The sequence below is a fragment of the Plectropomus leopardus genome, chromosome 7, assembly GCF_026936395.1.
Source record: "Plectropomus leopardus strain MGB_pleo_1.0 chromosome 7, ASM2693639v1, whole genome shotgun sequence".
Classification (NCBI taxonomy): Eukaryota; Metazoa; Chordata; class Actinopteri; order Perciformes; family Serranidae; genus Plectropomus; species Plectropomus leopardus.
Genome location: NC_142182.1, coordinates 26756622 through 26780109, shown reverse-complemented (window position 1 = coordinate 26780109; position 23488 = coordinate 26756622). Strand labels below are relative to the sequence as shown.

The window sequence follows — 23488 nt, the reverse complement described above, 5'->3', positions numbered from 1 at the left end:
TTCTCACTCCCTCCTACTTGGAGGGCTGGAGATGACGATTGATTTAGGGCCAGGGCCCAATGCACAGATGCTATAGGATCATGTGTCGGTGTTGTTTCTTCACCACCTCATGGATCTGGTGCTTGTTAGAAGAGGAAAGAAGCTGGGGAATATGGTGATCTGGATAGGAGACTGAGGCGGGACGGACGAGGGATTTGGAACTCTATCCTCACTACGGCATCTGATATGGAAGGTCTGATGTATGGCCAGTGATGGATGTGGAGAGAAAGGGTCCCTGCTAAGTCATCTGGCAGACTCAGTGCGAGGATGAAAAGAGATGAGTGGAGATGAGGGGAGGAAGGGGGCAGTGAGGGATCAGAGATAGATGATAGTACAGGATGGAGGGATAGAGGGACACCTGCTGGTCCAGCAGTAGTAAACCCACTCATCCTGTGCGTGGTCACTTGGTGCCAGCGTGCCTTTGGTTGAGAATCAGGTGTGCTCAGGCTGTCACCCAGATGTGCTCACAACCTCACAACTTTAGCCGATTAAGAGTCTTAAATTTACCTGCATGTATCTGGACTGTGGAATGAAATAGAAGCATCTGGAGGAATCCATGTGAACACATGGCTTAAAAAGTTAATAGCAAATAATAAAGGGGGGTTTGCAGGGCCATGTTTTTTATTTTTTTAACAGCAGTTGAAAGAGTTTGAGTTGTGGGGTGGATAATTAATCTTTCAATCAAGTCAGAGCTGATCAGCTCGATGGATGAGCAGAGCAGCTGCTGTGGAGGCCAGTGAAAGCTTTAAGACCCAGGTCAATGAACAATAAAGCTTCATTTTCACTGTGCCTGCCATTCTGCTACTCTGTCTGTGCCCAGAGTACACTCTGCACTCTGCTATTGTAGTGCAGTAAGTAACCAGACAATATTTATATTCAAATAGCGCTCCTAATGAATGGTCCAGCTCCAAAAAAAATAGATGTAACAGCAATTGTTTAAATCACTGTGAGCTGCCACAAATAAATGAATGCGTGGGAAACCGTGAGGACCGAAACCAGGACATTGTTACTGTGAGGCAACAGCATTAAACACTAGCCAGAGAGATGTCACACTTGACTGCTATGTTGTCTGTTGTCTTTTTCTCAGGTATCTAGTCACATCCAGGTTCTCGCTCGACGAAAGGCCAGAGAGATCCAGGTGAAGCTGAAGGTACGCTACGTGAGTCAACTTCTTTCTGCTCTTTTATATTCACTCAATAAAATGATTTAACAGTGATGGTCTTTTTTAATGCACTTTTGAGAAAAAAACATGGTAAGGATATGTGAATTTAATCAAATCAATAAATGCAAGTCTCTGTGTGTCTGAATCCTACTGCACGAATTTGCCTGTGGTCACCCTCAGAGAAGAAATTAGTCATAGCTGAGTTAAGGATGTGATTAATATGTTGCATTTTTTTTTCTATGTGAGTTGAATCAAGTTGAGCAGCAGCAGATGACAAGAGGGGGAAAACATTATTACCCTATATTATTCCCTCTTGTAATGAAGTTTCATTATTTGTTAAAGGTATGTCAACATAAATGGCCCCTGCCTGCCATGATTTCACATCCCATCAACACAAAGACACAAACGATTGGTATTTTAATTGCACCCTCTAATTGATGCAAGTTTTAAATGGGATGCTGACACATTTCGATGAAATGTGAACATATTTCAGGAGGCCTGAGGCTGAGTTTGCACAATTATGAACAAGATGAATCAAACACAATTGTCAGAAAACAAATTAATCCCTGCATTGTTCCTTCCAGGTATTAAATTCAATAAGTGTACTTCAATAAAAGTTTTCCTGTGTGGTAAGCTTAGAGCTTACACATCCCTGTCCCCCCAGTACTTTCTCAGTTTACATTTCTCAACCACGTAGGCCCGCGTACCCACAGCCGCAGCAGGCAACAGGACTATTCCCTCACCTTGGACGGCAGCCATGAGGGTTCAGTTGGCAGGGCCCGGCAGCGGTCACAGGGTTGGCCCCTGTGACCGGCCCTTTTAAATGCGTCTTTGGTGTAACTGAGATCCCTACCACATGTACCCCCCATATTTCAGCTATGCCCTTGTGTTAGCCAGTTCTGGGAAGAAGAATGCACCGTGTGGCCTTGCCCATTAGGGCTGGGCTGCAAGTGCTTGTAGTCCTCTGTGGTTTAGAAACTGCTGAAGGAGTGGATTCAAAAACAACGGGCATATCACTTTACAGTATAGCCCAGGAAAGACAATTTGAAGCTATCTTGCTATTTTAAACTCCATGGCATTTAGCGATTTAGATGCATTATTAGAATATCACCGCATTGCCTGCTTAGTCTTCCAGAATGACCTCTAGCAGAAGCTAGTTGTCATCACCAGCTTGCCACTGCCAAAGCAATAAACTTAACTCTTGACCCAGAGGCCCTTCACGGTAATATCACCTTCTCTCCAGCTCTCTGTCTGGCAGGGATTCACCGATGATGCAAGCTGGCCTTCATTTCCCTATTTAGGGCTCTGCTTGTGTTACCGGTAAAGTGGGGCGCCGACTTAAATGGTGTCTGATGAGTGCTCACCCTTTTGCGTAACTGTTTGTCTCGCCCCTCTGTCCATCTCCACAGGACCAGGCTGCCAAAGACAAGGCCCTGCAGAGTATGGCCACCATGTCCTCAGCGCAGATCATCTCACCCACGGCTTTCCAGAACAAGATGGCTCTCCAGGGCCTGTCTAGGCCGGCTTACCCCACTACTGGTGGGGTGAGTCCCTGACCAATGTCCCCTACATCATCTTATTCAGATTATCCCAAAAGGCTGAGCAGGAGACACATTTATTTTAACTTCATTTAAGAGTCTTTGGTTTGCCAGTTGAGGCCATTTAACAGTATTTTCATAACCCCTACATACTAGTAGGTATCCATTATTTCCCTAAGACCTAAGATTTCCTTAACACTGTTGTTCCTCTTTGGAAATTCAGTTTTTCTGAGTATTACATATTTGATTCGTTACTTGGTTCATCTTTTTGATAAGACACATTTAAGCTTTATTTCTTTTTTTATAAGAAAGACCTCTCAGCTCTGTGCTTCTGTTTTGAAAAGCAGAATAATATGTGGTAATTACTGTCAAGGTGGAGGTGTGTAAAGTATCCACTTCTTATCTTTCCAGTTTTGGCATGGGGCACTTCCAGGACAGCCAGGAGGTCATGAAGAGTGAGTAGCCATTGTTCTTTTCCTTCTCTGTAGTGCTGCAGTAGCCATCAGTCATTTCTCATGTGATCAGCTCAATAACCATCAGATAAATTTCAGTCAGGGACTAAATCACAGAACAAATTAAAACATATCAGCACAATTACAAAGAAAAGTCTTCAGCTGTCTGACATTCAGCATACCACTCTGCCCCCTGCGTCTTAAGGGGTCAGGCAGTCCAATTAGTATGTGAGATGGGGTCATGAGGCTGGACAGTGCATAACATGCCTCTCCCTCTCTTGTCTGTCTCGTCTCTGCAGCATTAAGCCCTTCTCCCAGCAGAGTTACGCCATGCAAGCGTCCGGCCCGACCCCTATAACAGGTGGGTGCTCTTTCTCCACCCTGCTGTGTTGACAGAGGGCTCTTATGCCAGCGATGATGATGAGACAACCCGGCTGCTGATGAAGAGCTCGCACAAAGCTCAGAGAAATAGCTGCAGTATTGCTGCATTTTCTTTGTAGGCTTTTACATTGTTGCACTTAAAGCGCACACTTCACGCACTCACTGCCCTCTTGTCTGCAGGTTATGAAAGCACAGCAGGGCTGTCAATGTCTCCCGGTGCCCCTCCTTGGCAGGGTAGAAGTATTGCCAGCTCTAAGCTGCGAATGCTGGAGTTCTCCGCCTTCCTGGAGCAACCTCAGGACCCAGAGAATGTGAGTAGACAAGACAGGAGATAACGTTGTTTTTTCTGTTCTACAAAAGGGCTTTCACTACCCACACAAAAGCTAATTTAGTTTATCTATTTATGCTCAAATACAACAGCTCTTGCCCACTAGGAAGTCTTATTGACAGGTGCATCAGAGCAGAAACTCACTCAGATTTTTGGCTTTTTTCACTATTTTCTTGGATTCATTTTCTCAAAACTGTAAACCATCTGCAAAAGGGGATTTCATACAATGCAGGGCTTTCATGCCTTCTCCTGGCAAAAAAATTTCATTCAAGCAATAACTTTTATATCACTTGATGACTGTCTTGTAACTCTCTATTGCTTATTAACATTGTATACTTCAGTTTGTTCATCGTTAAGGAATTATTTTACTTTTCTAAACCCTTGTTGCTAGATAGATACCTGATATCGAAGTTGTCAACTCTTTACACCCTATTTTACACAAGCGACAACCTCTGAGGCTGAAAAATGAAGCCAATGCGGAAGTGCCAAAAAATGCATTTCATTGAATGGCCACTTGAGGCTGGCTCCAAAACAAGATAAATCCTCATAGACCCCCATGTTAAAAAAACAAACTTCACAGTTAATAATTATGTTTACAGCCTGGTGCAAAAAAACACAAACAAACAAAAAAAAACGTTTTTTGGTCTCTATAGCTAATTTCAAGACTTATGACAACTGTGGGAGGTGATTTTTTTTTCTATAGGCCTTAGAGAGTGGACTGAAGCAAAGTAACACAAACTATGATGTTGACCAATATTGAGGAGACATGCCGATTTAGAACAGCCTTTATAGCAGCGTCTATCTTGTCTATAGCGTTTGCCATTGTTATTTTTACCCCTCAAAGGTTCCTGTGTACTTCTTATTAACAGCTTGTCAACAGCATTAGTCCCCTGCTGATTGGTTGTTTTTTTTATTTCAACTGGGAAACCGCTGTTTGATGTCACAATGCAAGGACAAATTAGTCAGCTTGAACTTAGTGGAGAGGTTGGATTCATAGGTTGGGATCCAGGCAAGCTGAATTGCTTTTTAGGGGAAAAATACTTTGGCTTTGGTACAGAGCTGTTTGAAATAAAACAGATGAAGAACCTAGTTAATGTGAGCAGTGATTCAAATATTCAAAAGTAAAGAATCAAATATTTTTTACCTTATACACAGAAAAGAAGGTGCACTATACAATGAAACAATAGCTAGCAACAATACTACCAAGAAGTAACATGAGTTAACAGAAGATCCAAGACGGAGATGCCACACATGTCTTGAGAAAGACTGTATATCTTTGTTTAATACTTTGGGGTTTTGGTTTACAAGGGTATGGCAGAAAACCGCAAAGACCACAAGAAAATTTTAATTAACATAGCCTAAAGAAAGCGCACACCAGCACAACACATGATCATGAATGGTGCTAATGGGCGGAAAAGGGTAGGGTGCCTGAGACAGGTGATGGGATACACTTGTCATTTTTTGGCTCTGTTCATCTCCTGTTATGCACTTTTGTCCCTGCAGTTCAACAAGCACCTGTTTGTGCACATTGGCCAGTCCAACCCGAGCTACAGCGATGCCTATCTGGAGTCTGTGGACATCAGACAGATCTATGACAAGTTCCCAGAGAAGAAAGGAGGCCTAAAGGAGCTGTTTGACAAAGGGCCACACAACGCTTTCTTTCTCGTCAAGTTCTGGGTAAAACATTTTTGTGCAGTATTTAATATATTTAACTTTCACTTATCTCCAGTATGTCTCAAATCAGCTTGATTTAATTTCAGTTAATTTCAACTAAAACCCTTCTTTATAAAGGTAAAACTTAGTCTGATACTCTGTTTATGATATTTTTCATACATCATCAGAGCATGTAATCCTCCCCAAGTCATGAAGGTGAAGTGAGAGTACAGTGAATGCTCTTGTTAATGTTTTGTAGCACCTGTTGGCTGTTAATGGCCTAGCGGTGTTAACTGTGTTGAGATAGCTTAAGCATTGGAGTTAAAGCAACTTAAGTGCGCTTTAAAGCCAGAATGAATGGAAAGTCATTGCTCCCTTGACCCGACTGGTGGTTTATATGCCGGCAAAGAAGGCATTGCCGTGCAGCATGCATCAGGCGTGGGTGTATTTGTATATATGTGTGTGTGTGTGTGTGATTGTGTGTGACAGCAGCCTTGGGGGAGAGTGGCAGGCCTGATCTTTCACTAGGGGAAATGTGAGCCCAGGCACCTGTCTCGGCGCTATTAGACTGAGTCCGAACTCACCCCCCCCCTCATATACTTATTTATAGATAAGCCCACCCAAAACACACGCACACACACACAGACAAACACATAACCCCCCCCCAGCTCACCATTACACACTGAGAGAGATGAGAGAGTAGAGCATGATGACAAAGTCAACTTAAGCTGCAGGTTAAGAAATGACGACAGGTGGAGGAAACTGAAAATGATCATAAATAAGATCAGAGACAGAAAGGGGAGTACAATGGTGTAATTTGACACGTCCATTTTGTTCTTTGCTGATCTGGCCACCTTGCCTTACTTCAGGACAAGACCTTTGGTATTTGTATCACGCACAACATGTACATACTTTCAAACCCACGCTCTTCTTTATCTCAGGGCACCTCCCTTTACATTCACTCTTTATTAAAGTGACTCTTAACAGCAATTCATTCAGACATTTTGCTACTTTTTATGATGTGGGCATGTTAGTTTTACAGCAGAGGTCAGAGTTAAGCATAACTTGAGACAGATTGGAAATGCATTTACTTTGAAACTTGTTCAAATCAGTGTACTGGGAAAGTGAAGTCGTGTTATCACAAAGTATGTCAGAAAATCACTGAACTAACTAGAATTTATGCACAGACTCAGTATATTTATAGAGTTGCTTAAATACTTACTGGTATATGAAGCACTTAGTTGGAGAATTTATGATATTAATGTCTGGGATACGAATACTTAGCCCCTTTGCTCAGCAAAGAAGAAGTTAAAGCATCATTGACAGAAAATACAAGGAAACAGACAACACCTTAGCTGCCACACTATTTGATTGCCAAGTGATTTGCAATGCACACACAGTGGAATAATTACCAGTTATAACTAAAGGAGGACAAAAAAAGTAAAATAAAAATTTTGCATACAATTAAATTTGCCCTAAGAAGGAAAATATACTAAGTGTTCATACATTAAATTTTGTTTGTTAAGTGTAGTTCAAAAAATGTGTCCACAACCTTTGCTTTTGGTTTAAAAGGTCTAATCTTTATTCAGTGACTCTTACAGTTTAGTCATCTCTGTCCTTAAAATTCTTGTCTTGCAGCATAACAGATAAGAAAAATGGTAAGGTAATAATGGAAGTTTGCCAATTTAAACTAAAATATACAATTTTGACCTTTTTGCACACAGCAAAAATAACCATTAAAACATATAATATCATAAAATAAATACATATTTCAAATATCTACTGTCTAAATACAAAGCATATATTTGGGCAGTATGACCTGCCCATAACAAACAATTTCTCATCTATGTTTCTTCTGTTCCTAATTGATGGGGCAGCAACAGTAAACAGCATCTCTCTCATACTAAATTTATCCCAAACACATCAAACAGCAGGTAGAATTGGATGGATGGACAGAGTGTTGACTACAGCAAGGCTGCACAAATCTTTTCCAAGGACCTTCTATTCAACAAGCTGCTAATTCTGCCATAGTTATTTCTGATTGCTTAAAAGAGACAATGTATAGTCTCTGGAACCATCTATGCTGGAGACTTTCCAGCATGGATGGATTACCGAATGGACCTACTGGGCGCGGGCCCAAGGGCCCAAAGTGTCAGGGCCTCCCCTGGCCTTAACGATGTCACCCAAATTAACCCATACCAATCATGAGACTCAAAAAGATTACAAAGGGCAAAATAGATTGAAGACATGCAAAGGAACTGCGAAGAGGCTCAAAATAAAAAGGGGCCAAATAACCTCAAGGCGACACAAAATGACCACACACAAAATTATCACACCAAAAATTACCACAAAACCACAAAAATATGCATAGAGACACAAAACAGCAACAGTAACAATGACAAAAAACAGTCATAAAGTGTGTGTAATTTGGGAGTAGTGGTTGGGCCTTTAGCATTATTGTGCCCAGGGCCTATGGTCGCACAATCCACCCATGCCTGCCAGTATATACACAGTGAAGAATTAAAATTTTTCTCTTTCCTTTGGGAGGAGTTTAGACTTCCCAGACCTGAACCTTGCTGTGCCTAAATAAACTCATGTTTTGAACTATAAAGGACATGTGCTGTCACGAGAGCCATGAGAGGTTGTCCTAGGTTAGCCATCATACCTGTCATGCTCTGTGTCTACAATAACCTCCCTCTTCAATACTGGGGGACTGGCAGGGCTGTTTCAGTGGCACCTGAGTCATGTACGACAGAGCTGTTGTGCATACCAGGTGACCCTCACACATCCGATCCAAGGGAAGAGCTGTTGGCACTAGAGAAAACCACAGAGAACAATTTCTGTCTTGCTTTGTTGATCTGATCAACATGCACCTGCACCTTCAGTGTGATACACAATGTTGAGGAGCTGCCTTTCCCATAGTGGATTACCTTTAGACTTAAAGTCTTAAAGACTCTTAAAGACTCTTAAAGTCCACCAGTAAAATTTGCAGATCTGAAGACGTTATGGGATACAGCTGTAGGATGTTTGTAACCTTCAGAAGTTGTCTGGATCCTTTGTGGTGCAAGTCTGGAGCTGCTGGTGGCGGAGGCCCTTAATGCCGTTGCAGGGAAGAATGTCAAACCATCATCACTACTACCACCACAAAACATTGTGAAACATGACTGCCATCATCCTCTGATCCACTTTGTCAGAAATGTGTTGCGTGGAAGCCACTGGTGACTTGTGAAGCAGATGTGTAATATAACTTTAACTGCTGCGGTTTGGGGTGCCAGAGACTGAATGTCAAGTTCAGAGTGCCGCCTTGCAATCTTATGCCACCAGATGTCTTTGTATATATGACATTACCCTTCTCACATGTTTGACTGCCACATTATTTACTGTGGAGAGATAAAAGACATTGGTGAGTGACACCATTTTGGAAGGAGTCTTCTCTGGTCCTTAAAAAGAGCAGCTGGTCAAGCCATGGCATTTAATTCAGAGCTGAGAGGAAGGAGGGGATGAGTAGCGCCATCGTATATCATAAAGAAAAAAGGGGGCAAGGCAGTAATAAACAGCAAAAGATAGAAATAGGGACACATGAGATAGAGATAGCAGGAGAAGCTTGTAAGCAACAAGTCATTCATCAATGAAATATTACTCTCTTGATTCATGTCAGCCCAGTTGAGTCAACAGTTATGACATATGCAACTCCTGCTAGAGGAAAACAAGCTCATAACACTGTCCCTCTCAGTCTGTTCGTCTTATTGTATCCCAAGGGGATCGTCCAATTCTCAAGGCATCCATGACAAAACACAGAAATGCTACAAAACGGCTGGGCATTTCGACGCCCATACTGAGGAAAAACGCTCTTGGCCATGAAAATAAGCAAAATGAAATCCTCGACGCATCTGAAAATACAATAACTTTATTTACGCTGTCATAAAAGAAGAGAAGAGCTGATATGATGTAGCCGCAGTGGCGCAGCCACGTGGTAGGTCATGACTTGGGGGTGTGCTGAGGCGAAGGTTGGCATGGTGACGGTGACAGGCGACTGGCCCACCTCCAAAGCTATGGCATTCTAGATTGAATTTCCAGCAAACCCCCCTGTCGGCCGCTGGTTGCCCTGCCCCGCTCCCCACCTTCCTTCTCACCCTTTCAGCGCCCGTGGCCCTGTCCTAACGGATTGTCTCACGCCTTTGAAGTGCCGAGGGAATCCGATTTGAGCTGGCTCTGCTAAATTGTTACACAGCCAGCCTGCCCACCGTGATCTAATCAGCCAATTGCACGCTGCTGATTGTAATTGGATGAATTCCCTCGCAGGCTGTTAGGGAAGCAGGGAATGGCGGTTCGGGGAGGGTCACTAGGCCCCAGGGATGAAGACAAATAGAGGAATTACATGAGCCAGGGATGAAGATGAACGGGGCGATGAAGAGATGAGAGGAGGCTGAGCGGTGTCTCAATGGCCCATTAGGAGACAAGAGCCCGACAGGGGAAAAGGTAAAACAGCCCAGCTGTCTGACGGACGAGACTACACCTCAGTCTGATCCAAAATCAGATTACGCCTGCCTCGATCAAACTCATACTAGTGGGAGGATCAGAGATAGGTGAATCTGCATCCACACGACGATGAATGGCTTGACTGTTTTTAAATAGAATTTGTGACGTCATATTTTTAACAAGTTGAGTACACAAATGTCTGATATTCGATTAGTATCAGTTGTTGCAAGGAAACCTATAACAAAACAATAATTTCTTTGTTTCCTTTTCGCAAAAATGTAGCTAACATGACATCACCCATTGATTTGTAGACTGCCATTGTGAAGCCTAACGCTTGGCATTTCAGCTGTCGCCATCTTGGTTTTTTGGAGCCAGGAGTGACTAGAATTGTATAAGAGGGTGTAGCTGTGGAGGAGCGAGGGGTGGATCTGACTCATACATTGTAGCAACACCTCACAGACTGCCTGTCACACAAGCAGCCCTGCCCTCAAATATGCATAGCTTTAAGCCCTTAATGTAGGTGGGTGAGTTATACAAAAAATTGTCAATTGTCACAAATGTTGAAAATAGTTATAGAGACCAAAACTGTTGTTTGTACCAGGCAGTTACATGTTTATTTCTGCTCTGAAGTTGGGTATTTTAACATGACTTCCATATGGAGCCAGCCTCATTTGAGGAACTGCTGTCTTTGGCAATTCCACATTGGCTTTTTTTTTTTTCAGGAGACTCAAAAAGACTACATCGGCTCTGTATGTTGTTCTAATGAACGTGGCCAGCAGTCACAGAGAAACAGCATCTTGGGAATCTTGAGGCTGGATTTGACAGGGTTATACTGGGTCACCAAGGTTCTGGCCAGTGGATGCCTCTCGGCTTTACAGAGAATCACACTCAAGCTTTGTTGAGCCGTAACACACGCTGATGTGTCTTTGTCAGACTGACACACATGTTCCTTGAGATCTGTACCAGAGAGCAGAAGAGTAGACGCTGATATTTTGTTATAGATTATGGATCTAGTGCTGTGTATCCTCAAGGTTTTAGATGCTTAGTGTGGAGCAGGGTAGTGTGTAGTGTAGCACACATGTTTCCAGTCAAAGAAAGGCTGCAAATCTTCATACATGAACACACACTACCAACAGTTCCTCTTGGGTTAGAAATGAGGTGTGTATTGTCATGGGTTGATCCTGACATGTTATCTTTTTTTTTTCTTCCTTGTAGGCAGACCTTAGTGTAAACCTGCAGGATGACAGCAGCTTCTTCTATGGTGTTTCCAGTCAGTATGAGAGCTCTGAGAACATGATTATCACCTCATCCACCAAAGTCTGCTCATTTGGCAAGCAGGTGGTGGAGAAAGTGGAGGTAAGGATACACGGGGGGGAGGTTTGTTTGTTAACTAAATCTAGAGTGTGCTGGTAGTCAGACACCTACCCTGTATTTATTATGAAACATAAACATTACTAATTTCTAAGCTCTCCAACCTTTTCTCATAATGTCTGATGCTGAGAAGAAATCAAACCTTATAGCAGTCCTACATGTGTTTGCAGCCAAAGTGCATCAGCATTTCAGGGCATGGCAGAATCTTATACAATGACTTTATCTGATCTTTGAGGGGCAAAATTGTTACAGAAGACAGAACAGACATTCTTAATATTTTTTGGAATTCCAGTTTTGTCTCTCCGACTTTTACAGTGAGCTACAACCATATAGCCATCATAGTCCAGATGAGAGAATCTCCCAGTGAAAATACAGATGTGGTCATCTATGTCATCTTTTAATTGTTTGCTCTTTTTTTTCCTGGGTAAAAGTCATCCCACAGTAGATTTTGGATGAATGGAAAAGCTGCACCGACCTCTGAGGGTTGAAAGATTTAAGTCACTTTAAGATTTGGTAGAGGCAGCCATTATCATTCAATTGGCTGAGCTCGTCCGTGTATCATAAATATACTAAGAGAACTGGATACTGTGTTCCAAGATGGCGCCCTATTTACTTCACGTTGCTTTACCAAAATCAGTTTTTTGCAGATCTCTACTTTTTGGGTAAAAAAGGATACGTAAAACAGTGTTCCCATGAATGAACAAGTCTAAAGGGGGGCAATAAGATCAGGTGACCTATTAACTGATCTGACCTGTGTCTATGTATTTTGTTTGTCTTATGAGGGGCTTGATGCTCACCTTTGTGGAAATTGAAAAACTAACTCTGTCTTTGCATCTCCACATTTTTGGACCAATAGAGGATACATAATTCTTGGCTTGACAGCTCTTCCAGATGTCTTTTATTGAACCTAAAGGATTAAAATTCTCATATTATTAAGAATCACTTCAGAATCCCTTTTATTTTTTATTTATTTTATTTTAAATATAATTAACCTACTGGTATTAGAGATGCAGAAATGAACACAGCACATTTAATTCTTTTATTATATTGCTATTGCTATTGAAGGTAGAGTGACCAGTCTGTGGTCTATGCAATAAATAGCATTCATCTCCATTTCAGGTTGTTTTTTCTTTTAAAACCTGACTTTGTGTGCTTTGCATTTGGTTTGGGATAGCACAGTTCCTACATTTATCAACAGTTAGCAGTATATGTGGCTACAGTTCAAGAGGTTTGCATCACTGATTGCTTAATAGCTGAGTGATATTTCAACATTAAGAGGTCATGAGTGTGTCAAAAAACCACTATTATCATCCAGAGGAGGGATTGCTACTGGTGGAGATGGATTCCAGTCAATTACCACTGATCTGTGGTCAGGAAACTGACGTGATTAACGAATCTCCCCAGCATGACTAACTGTTATGCTTCCCGTTAACTAGACACAATAGTGGCCCTGCCCCCACCTGCTGCTGATAGATTGTACAATATAAACACATACACACACATCCCAAGGTACAACCATCTGCCTCGGTAGACCACATGACGATATTTAATGGCTTCATCATTTGATTACTGTTGTCACGAGAAAATATGTTTATTGTCATATCTGGCATGCCATATGCTGCATTAGGCATATTATGTTACACATATTACAGCTTATCACATAGATGTTCACATCTAATGCATCCAATCGAGCTCCAGTGGAATATGTATCCCCTTTGTTTTTACAATAGATTTCACATTTCAGCCTTTAATGTATTTTAAATTCTTGTAACACATGGTATATGTTCTCATATATTGGACTGTATGCTTTTATAGTGTATCTGTTTTCCCTAGACGGAGTATGCACGTTTTGAGAATGGGCGCTACGTGTTTCGAATTCACCGTTCCCCTTTATGTGAATACATGATCAACTTCATCCACAAGCTTAAACACCTGCCAGAGAAGTACATGATGAACAGCGTACTGGAGAACTTCACTATCCTACAGGTAACTGGGACAGACTGTACTTGTGTGTATAGAGCCTGGGAGCCTGTATGTCTGTTTGTATGGATATTGTGCTTCTAGTATTGTCAAATCAGATATTCTTCTTAATATTGAAATAATGTTGAGCTGGTTTGGAAAACAGACTTATTCTTATTGCTGAGAGTTAGACCTCAAACCAACTAGCAAAATATGGAGCTAGAGTTGGTAAGCTTAGCTTAGTGTAAAATACCTTCCCTTGCCTGTCTAAAGTTAAAAAAATCCACCTACCAGCATCTCTGAAGCTCTCTTGTTAAGATGTTGGTTTGTTTAACCTGTACAAACACCAAAGTATAAAAACAACAAATTGTGGTTTTGCAGGGGCTATGTGCTGAAACAAGACACCTTTTAAACAGGGGCGACCTTGAGCATCTGAAGACCCATTTCACGAGTTAAGACCTGTAGGATTGTGATTAGATGGTGCTTGGGCATCACTGGAATGGAGACTTTAGCATGTGGCAGGGTAGTTAGTGTTTATAATGATTTAATCGTAAGTGATCACATTTATCATATTTTCTTGGAAAAGCCCCCGAATTAAGATATATACACTGAGAAACCTTCACATTATTATGGCACGAGTAAAGCATTGAATAGAAATACCAAAAGGTGGCATCAGAAATCAATAAACTGTTTTACTTTCACTCACTTAGCCTGAAATTTGGCCATAACTGGTCATGAAATTATACGTAGGCTATGTGGGGCACACAGTAACTCACCTGGTAGAGTGGGCACCCCATGTACACAGGCTATGTCCTTGCCTGCAGCAGCCCTGTACACTTACTCTTCTTCTATATTGAGCAATAGAGGTGACATAATGTGCTAAGGAGACCACTACTCCAGGTAGACATCTGGTACAATATTCCTCTTGTTTTTCAGGCTTGTGATCATGGATGTGTAAAGAGAGCTGGAGTCATCATTGGAAGCGAACCCCCATTCATTCATATGAAAGTTGCTCAGTGGCACACACAGCCAGAAAAGTTTGACTTCTCGGGTGTAAAATGATCCGTATCTTTGAATCCATAGAGCAAGAGCACCATAGATTTTGCTGGCTGAGCTGCAAACTTCACCAGCCAAGGCGGCTACTTTCGTTTTTTCCCTCCACTAACTTGAATGAGGATGATTTTTTTTGATTGTGTTGCTCTTCTGAGAAAAAGTATTTTTGGGCCCCATGGCATCTCGTGACGAACCTGGCAGATGTAGTCACATGGTTTGGCCGCCGTGTCAATTTGGCTTCAAAGTCCAGCAAATTTCCTCTGGGTCTGCTTCTGTTTGGTCAACATAGTTTGGTTTGGCATGCTCTTCTCAGCGCGTATATTGTGGGTTTTTTGTGTTAATTTGGACTAAGATCATAACAGTGCTGGTGTGGTCAGGAATTTTTTAGATAAAAGGAGAAAAAACCCTGTTTTGAAACATACCCTTATACGTGTGGATGAAGCATTTAAGTGCATTTGGATGAGAATCATTGTCTGCAACGCCTTGATACACTGAAACACGCTCAATGTCCCATTCATATTCTGACGTGATGAAGCTCAAAGGGGCACATGGATGCTCAATATGCATACTTTAGTTCAGTTTTAGAGTGCGAAATGCAGGCATCCTACTGTCGTAAAGGGTGGGAAACAGGAAAACTGTTTGGTCTCTTAATGAAAATGGTTGGGCTGTGATATTTCCTATGAGTAACCTTGGCAGACCATTAACAGCTGTTAGCGATTTCTCCCTGCTTATGAATAACATTTTTTATGGTTTCTTGCAGAGTTGAAACATTTTGTCCACTCAACTGTAAGTTGGACTTTTCTGAATGAGCTGGTGTGCTCCTCAGAGAGCGGACACAGTGAGGGAAGTGAATAGAGTAGAGTGTATCACCATAGCAACAAAGTGGTCCTCAACACCAGGGTTCAAAGACATTGGTGTCCCTTCCATTGGCGGCTGCATTCCTATCGGCCATGGGACAATGACCATATTGAGCCCACACTGACGACTACATGGCAGCATGTCATTAGGTTTCTCAATGGGCTGATTTAGCTCGTATTAACCATGAACAGCTCCTAAACAGATGTGCACAGACACACACACACATACACAGACAACAGATGGGTGCACTCACAGATTCCACATTGCAAGGCTGAGGACAATGGAATCGATATGCCTCATGTAACAAGTGCTGTGTTCAATGCAACACATACCGAATTGATAAAGTTATCTGCTTGCTTTGTGCTTGTTGTATTGTATCTCCTGTGTCTGCAGATACAACTGAATCTTACACGTATAATAACAGAACATGTTGAACAGAGAGATCATTTGTCATTTATTATTCATGATCATTAGTTGTGTGATATTATGTCACATAGATAAGATTAGATATTTCTACCTACTGTATCAGCGTTACTTAAGTCGTAATCATGAATTTGTCATCATCAAATTCATAAAGCACAGGATGGTCATATACATACATACATACATACATACAAACATACATATAGTCAATGAAGATTTCAAAGTACGATCATACAATAATTGTTCAAAGGAGCAATCTGTAAGATTTAGGGAGATTTAGTGACGTCTAAACAACCAGCTGAAACGTCTGCAGAGAACAAACCAAACAACCGAAACAAACAGACCATGCGATTAAAACTGGTAAAAACTCATTATAAATAAGTATTTCTTCTACACTCTTTAGCATGTTGCAGACGGATCATTTGCCCAGCGCCTGCCTATGTGTGTGCACCTGTTTTCTCTGATAACTTAATGTGTGTTCACCTTATTCTGGATCCTGATGTTCAGGAGGTTTTTAACATGAGCTGGATTATCTGTAGAGGTCTCTTCTCTCCAAAAGAACTGATCCTGGTCATGTACACTGCTAAAAATAAATAAATAAATAAATCAGTGTATCTCTGATGCTACTTAGCATGTCAGAGTCGTGTTGTTAGCAGAGCAATTTGGTAATGTATGCTCAACTTTTTTCTTTGATAACTCAAGATACAGGAGGTTTTTATTGGAAGCCGGATTGTCTGCAGCAGTCTTTTCCTATATATCCTATATGCCCCCCTCAAATTTAGTGTTGTCTATGGGTAGAAATTGTATATAACATTCATAACTATGTTTTCATTAGTTTATAAATCCAAAAGGCTCCTATGCTTTACAAAGCACACTTCTCTACAAACTGGAAGAATGTGAACAAATTAAATATTATTAGTAAAAATATGGGTAACCAAGCATCTTAGGCTTTATTCTCTACAGTTTGACTGAGCAGGACCTTCTGTGTTTGTCCACAGGTGGTTACTAACAGGGACACACTGGAAACCCTCCTGTGCATAGCCTACGTCTTCGAGGTGTCCACCAGCGAGCACGGCGCACAGCATCATATTTACAGGCTAGTCAAAGACTGACACAGCTGGAACTTACCTGCTCTAGACCCATTGTAGCAACTCAATGACTACTTCCTCCGTAAGCTCAAAGCTGAAACCATACAACACGGTCAGAAGCCCAGAGAAACACCGGCTCTGTCAGCATGCCCAGGAACACTACTACTGCTGAGGAAGAGGTGGATTTGGGATTGTGGAACCGGAAACAGCCTTTGTGTGAAAAAAAGAGAAGAGGACCATGATACACTGTGGTCTCTATACCAAAGGAGCCAAACCTAGCCAACAAGACCTGCATGAGAAAGTTGTCATTGGTGGTGTTTTTCATCTCATTTTACTAGTGCTTGTTTTTGATTTAGATTCTTTTACACACATGCATGTGCAGGGGATGTTTGAGGAGGACTTTAGCTGCCTCAGGGTGCCACCTAGTGACTTAAATATAAATAACAATGGGGAAAGATAATAAAAGTAGACTGAGAATCCCCCCTTTGCACATCCATAAGATATCACTGTTTTTGGTGCCAATCGTTTGTGTTATTTGAGTAATTATGTACAGTGCCACATCCATCTCCTCTACACAGAGCTAAGAAGATAAGAGGCTAAAAGTGATTTAAAAGAGCTATTGTATTCACTTTGTTTGATGTTTAATGTTAAATGTGTCTTGTATTGTCTCACTGTTTTTGATTGAAAATGATCTGACTTCAACAAAAGGCACATAACAACACTGCTAACTTGAACCAGATTTAGATCTGTAAGCTGATTACAGAGGTTGACTGTAACTGTAACTTGCCCTGAAGTGTCAGATGAAAATACAGGTGTTTTACAGAACTCCTCTGTTGCTGACTTTTTTTTTTTTTTTGCATTCTGGTCAGTTGACTGCGATATGTGGCATACTCATATCAGTATATATATTGTACATTATGCGCAGGGTTTGTCTTTAAATCATGTTGGCTTTGTTCTGATTTTATACTATATACTTATTCTAAACAGTTTTTTAAAAGAGGTTACAAAAGTTAGTATATTCAAAGATGTAATTATGCATTTTAAATCTGCTTGATTTTTGAGTTTCCTGTTAATGGGCACTTCCCAGAATGCAATGCTTAAAGGAAGTGGAGGATCTGTTTGCAGCTGCAAAAAATGTAATCTAATTGTGCATGGTGGTGCTACAACCAGAAGGAGACATCAGACATCAAAAAGGTAAGAATCTAGAACTGCATCTTGGTATTTTCAGTACTGATTAATGTGTCAATCGTTTTTGTTAAATTGTTAGAATATACAATGTCAAGAAAAGTAAAAAAGAAAAAAAAATCTGAATTGTAAGTTCCTGGATCTTCAGATTGATTGTTTTTTTTCTCTGAACAGTCCAAATACCCAAAAGTATTCAATTTACTATAAAAAGGGCAAAGATGATTGAAAGATGATGAAGAGGTAGACGCAAGAAAATGCTTAACATTTGTACTTGTAAAACTACTAAAACAATTAATTGATAAATTACAAAAATAGTTGATTACAAATCTATCAATGTACTGATCACTGAGTCTACCAAGCATTTCAGCCAGTTTGTAAAAATGTAAAAATATGTTGCTTTCTCTTTGTAAAGTTTGGTTGGCAGTGTCATTTCAAATTCACAGTTTGATTTATGCACATCTATACAAATTTTGAAATTTTTGATTGATATCTTGAAGTCAAAATTAAGAGAATAAGTATAATATACATTTTAAACTACTGTTGTATGGAACTGTGGCTTAGCTAGTGTTTAATGGTGCTCACTGCCATCTGGTGGTGCTGAGACATTATTACTCTTTTCCTGTCCACAGAAACTTAGCAATTTATGATGGTGAAACTTTTTGGGTGGTAATGCTGTGATACTCAGACTAGTTATCTCAGTTTAACATATATGATATATACACTCTTGCTTGGAGGCCACTACCTGCAATGTCTTTCTAATCCCATATGATATGTCATCCACCACTACTTTCAGAAAGAAAATCCAACTGAGGCAAAGGTCAAATACTTCACTGGTCAGTCTCTAAGTTGTTATACTCACATCCGTCTGTTGGGATGTGTCAATGACTTGTTAGCATTTTGTAAAATATTTTTGTTACAAATGAGAAAATATCTTTTTTTGAAAAACATTAACCCATATGTAATTTGGCACCAGTAGAAAAGTAATTTCTTGTGTCAGCTAATGTTGATTAAATGCATGTATGCTGTCTGCTCTTTTTTTTTTTTTTTTCAAATTTCAAACCATCTCTATAGAATAGTTTCCTTTAATGCTGTATCCAACAATGCACTCCATAAAATGGTAGGCTACTTTCTCAACTTGCAACTCCCAGGTGTAAACTGAGAATGTGGCACTGTGATAGAGAGACAAGCTCACAAAGGTGAGAGAAACAGCCAACCCAGGGAGCAGAAGGTTTATTCTGATAATCCCAACTGAAAGAATTTAGGCAGATTGCTGCAATTATGGCAATCCACTCTCGGGTGTTTGACCTGGAAACAGACAGCTCGCTTTTTTCCAAAGAGAGAACAGTCTGGCTCCTGTTAAAACTAGAGCAAGATTTACTTTACAGTGAGTGCTATGTGGTTTAGTAAAATCTGAATTAAAAAATATCTGCAGCAATGGGCTTATTCACAGGCCAAACTAATAAATGAGTTAGACTTTGTCCTATATGTTTACAGAGGGTCAACAGTCTAGAATTTTGAATTAGATGTTAATAACACTAAAAGTCTAAAGAAAAAAAGTTTCTCTTAAGACTTAAGAAATGGCCTCTCTAGGCCCCAAATGCTCTCATACACATACACATGGGTGGACAAAATAACAAGAACACCTTCCTGTACTTAAATGAATCAACACCATAAATTGTATCTTAAAAAATCTGCGGAAATGAGCCAAATACAGTAACTGAACATAAAAAAGCTTTACAAAGATTGACTTTGGAAATAGTTAGTCTTTATTTAAAAAAAATACCAATAACTGTATATGGTTTATACACTTAAAATTTGTTTTGAAAAGTACATCAAAACAATTGATGATTGATTTTATTTAGCCCACTAGTAACTCCCTTTTGTGCCCATCCCTGCATACTCCTGTGATATTCCTTATGAATAAATGAATGTTTTTTAATCAGTATAATAGATTTTTTTCAGTAGTAATCCTTTAAATTATTCAGTTCTGAGGTAATTGGCACAATTCTGTATTCTGCAATTCTGTAAAGCAGCCTCTTATACTACAGTGCTTATCAGCTGGTTCAGCCTTACGCACCGCTGGGTCTCCTCCTCCTCCAGGTGCGTAACTGTGACACACCTGGACCGTTACCGGCACCAGTAAAACCAGACCACTGACTCCACTTCATGCCTGTCAACCCCAAGTAATCAGCTCTGCGGATATGTCGACGCTTTGTCCAGATTGTAATTTAACATGGTCTGATTTACATTGCGCGCGATGAATGTCACATGGGGTTTGCTGACGGTTTTGAGTGTGGTGTGCCACACTGAGTCGAGGTGCTCACCGACCTCTTATTATAAGAACTGCTGGATCCGACGCTTTCCCGGAATTTTTATCGACATCGAGGAGTCTCAGCGGAGAGGAGCACAACTTCTCAAGTCTTACCAGGAGGAGACCGCGCTGAAATGCAGCCGCACCTGTTGCCTCACCAGAAACTGTGAGTAATGCTTCTTAATCATGACGCACAAATATTGAACCATGTAATGGCATTTTTTGACTTTTCCTTAATTTATGCCTCAACTGATCCTCTACGTTGATCTGATCGTCTTTCCTCTCGCAGTTTCTTGTAATCTGGCCATATTTCATTATGATACCTCTCAAGAAAACGTGAACTGCTTCCACCTGCACTGCCCGACCCTGGAGAGCTGCATACTCAGCCACAGAGGAAACGTTGTTCTGTACAATATCACAAAGGGTAAGCAAAGTACACTTTTATACTGCCTACAGACTACATCCAAGGCCTGTTACATTCTCAAAAAATGTTTCAGTTTTCACCAGAACAGACACACTTTATTGCTACATCTAGATCTATGAGTTGTGTAAAGTAGGCAGTGCATTTAGTGGTAGTACTTGAGATACTTTTTTGTATTCTCATTTTCTGCAACTTTAAACTTCTACCATCCTGCATTTCATAGGTTAAGTGTTGTGCATATTTCCCCATCTAATATATATTTAACTTACAGTACTAGTTACTGAGCAGATTCAAATTTCACAGAAAGCATGCGATCATCTCATATAATATTTACTACAGTAATTTCAGTTCTTAATTAACACCTGGATAGACATCAGTTTTTATTGTGCTGAGTTCAGATGCCTTTGACAAGCATTTGAACCTCTGAAACCTAAGACAATTGGTTTGAATTCTTTTTAAAACATGGGGAAAATATACAATGAGCAACTTGACAAGAAATGTCCCCCAAATGCAAAGCAAAATATCAGTAATAGGTCACAAGAAAATGACCTGAAAGCTATAATTATAAATTTAAAAATCTATTTAAGAATATATATATATATATATATATATATATATATATATATATATATAAATATATATATATATAAAAGAAAGTTTTTCTTTTCTTTCTTTTTAAGCGTTTTGTTGCTTATTATCAGTATTATCAGGTAAATAAAGGTAAGTTTAGTGCTCATTTCTTGCAATTTTTTTGTTCTCTTGAGAAGTTGTTAATTGCCTTCTTCTGAAGTTTACAAAGAATTCAAGCCAGTTTGCTCAGGTTTCAAAGGGTCAAAATGATCACCGCCTTAATGATCTACAACAATAAAATGCTACTTAAGCGCAAAAGCATCACTACAATAATGATTATATTATGAGCTTTTGGTCTATCAGACCTTCATCAGATCATACAAGTGTGCAGAAATTTTATTTACAAAAAAAAGGTAGTGCAAAAAAATAAAGATGTACTTTTACTTACGTATGTTTTTAATTCCAGGACTTTTACTTAAGTAGCCTATAAGTAAGTATATTATGGTAAAGTAATTTAATTATTTTACAAAAATTAACATTATTCATGACTGAAAAACCAACAGTAAACAGGAGAGTCATAACTCAATAAATGTCTTTGCTTCCTAGGCGTGGATCCTGACCTGTTGGTGTTTGGAAAATACTTTACCTCCAATGTACGTGTGTTCCCTCACTACTACAGTCGAGGAAACGCCTCAGAGCCGCTGCCCTCAGACAAACGCCAGTTCATCCATCCGCTTCCACCGGCTGCACCTCCTCTGACAGTATCTCCCACAGTTAAACCTCCCACCACAGCAGGCAGGGTCCTCACTGCTGTCACCACCACCATCACTAGTACCAGTATCACCACACTGCAGAGCACCAGTCAGCCTTCAACAGTTCCCACAACTACAGCTGCTTTATCTTCCACTGCAGAGACTCCACTAGCTTCGGGGAACTATGAACAAACAACCCTGACCACCTCCACCACTTCTCTTGCACCCAGCTTCAAAACACCTCCTTCATCCACCGCAGCAACCATCCTCAGCCTTTACAATCCCAAAACCACTCCTGCCTTTTCTGACTTTTCTGCCACGACTGCACAGCCCTCCACATCCCCTCTCCATCACCACACCACTACCACCATCTCTCAGTTGGCCACCAGCCCTCCACCCTCCACAGCCTTTATGGACAGTATAGAGAGCAGCAAGCAATCCCCCAATGACACCAAGGGCAGCCTGGGAAGGAACCACACTGCAGGCAGTGAGGGAGGCCAGGGTGTCAGCGGGGAGGACACCTTAGAGAGTTTGGGACCAGGGTGGCATGTAGCTGCTCACACCTTGCTGGTTGCGGTGGCCATCTGTATCACAGTGCTGCTGAGCTGCTGCTGTTCCATTCTGCTGGTGGTGAGCTGGAGGGGTCAGAGGAAGAGGATGGGGCGATACCGAACATCGTGGAGAGGGAAAAGAGGCTCCATGCGTCTGATAAAGTATGTGCTGGTCAGAGAAAACTCCTCAAAGTAGGGCCAGGAAAAAAAAAAAAATGGAACTGACTCAACTGTTTACATGAATGTTTTCAACAAAGGAATCCAGGATTGAAGCGACCGAATTTGTATATTTTTGTAAAATAATGCTTGATTATTTTATAATAGCAAAGATGTTGCTTTATTCTGAGCAGATAATATGGAAATGTAGTTACTGTCAACCGATGCATTGACATTAAAATGCTGTATATTTGAACTACATATGCAGAGGTATTCTGTGGCTTTGATGAGATTTCCAAATACGCAGTTGCCATGACTTTGGTTTCACTTGTGACGCAATGACTTGATAGAAAAAGCCAAACTCAGCCGCAGCGATTTGCTTTAAGAAAGACGATATGTTGTCCTTTAGGCTTTGATGTATGACGAGTTTAAATTTCTATTGATGCCAAACCTCAAAGACTGTGGCCAGCTGTCTATGCTGGTCTTAAGTCAGACTGTATAGGCGCGTAAAAGACAATAACACTGCCACAATTCAGTGGTTGTGAAGATCATCAACAATGTGCGATGACTGTTTTTCCTTGTGGCCTTCGGTGTTTAACCCTCCTTCAGTCCAGCGCATCCCCTCAGTGCATTTGGTTTCTTCTGACCTGAAAGTGCACAGACCGCAGACCAAAACTCCTTAAGATAGGTGAGGAACTTTTCAACAACCTGCTGCTGAAAGCGTCCTTTCACTGACGGTGCGACTCCTCGACCTGACA

At 40.8% G+C, this 23488-nt stretch overlaps 3 protein-coding genes across 7 annotated transcripts in view; all 3 read left to right on the top strand.

Annotated features, from left to right (window-relative positions):
* The window catches only part of tead4 (TEA domain transcription factor 4), a 43430-nt gene extending 25821 nt beyond the window's left edge, over window positions 1–17609 (top strand). For 2 of the 3 annotated variants that reach the window (XM_042495410.2, XM_088080347.1), the window contains 9 exons: window positions 1127–1198; window positions 2611–2745; window positions 3151–3194; window positions 3491–3552; window positions 3753–3883; window positions 5404–5577; window positions 11248–11388; window positions 13237–13389; window positions 16695–17609. In XM_042495410.2, the coding sequence (XP_042351344.1) occupies window positions 1127–1198; window positions 2611–2745; window positions 3151–3194; window positions 3491–3552; window positions 3753–3883; window positions 5404–5577; window positions 11248–11388; window positions 13237–13389; window positions 16695–16808 (1026 nt within the window). In that variant the 3' untranslated portion in view covers window positions 16809–17609. The remainder of the gene's footprint in view (window positions 1–1126; window positions 1199–2610; window positions 2746–3150; window positions 3195–3490; window positions 3553–3752; window positions 3884–5403; window positions 5578–11247; window positions 11389–13236; window positions 13390–16694) is intronic. The other variant, XM_042495411.2, reaches the window with a different exon arrangement.
* Window positions 17610–17880: 271 nt separating this feature from the next.
* Window positions 17881–23457, top strand: mansc4 (MANSC domain containing 4). Of its 3 annotated transcripts, XM_088080345.1 has the most exons (5): window positions 17881–17978; window positions 18763–18802; window positions 20070–20446; window positions 20570–20704; window positions 21878–23457. In XM_088080345.1, the coding sequence occupies exons 3-5, from the start codon at window positions 20227–20229 to the stop codon at window positions 22768–22770; spliced, it is 1248 nt and encodes a 415-aa protein (XP_087936471.1). In that variant the 5' UTR covers window positions 17881–17978; window positions 18763–18802; window positions 20070–20226; the 3' UTR covers window positions 22771–23457. The 3 variants fall into 3 exon arrangements, with proteins under 3 accessions (XP_087936471.1, XP_042351966.2, XP_087936472.1); XM_042496032.2 differs by lacking the exon at window positions 18763–18802; XM_088080346.1 differs by lacking the exon at window positions 17881–17978 and having other exon boundaries at window positions 18213–18802.
* kcnq1.2 (potassium voltage-gated channel, KQT-like subfamily, member 1.2) overlaps window positions 17923–23488 on the top strand; it is a 222249-nt gene continuing 216683 nt past the window's right edge. The window contains exon 1 of the mRNA XM_088080342.1: window positions 17923–17978. The gene's annotated coding sequence lies outside the window, so the exon portion shown is untranslated. The remainder of the gene's footprint in view (window positions 17979–23488) is intronic.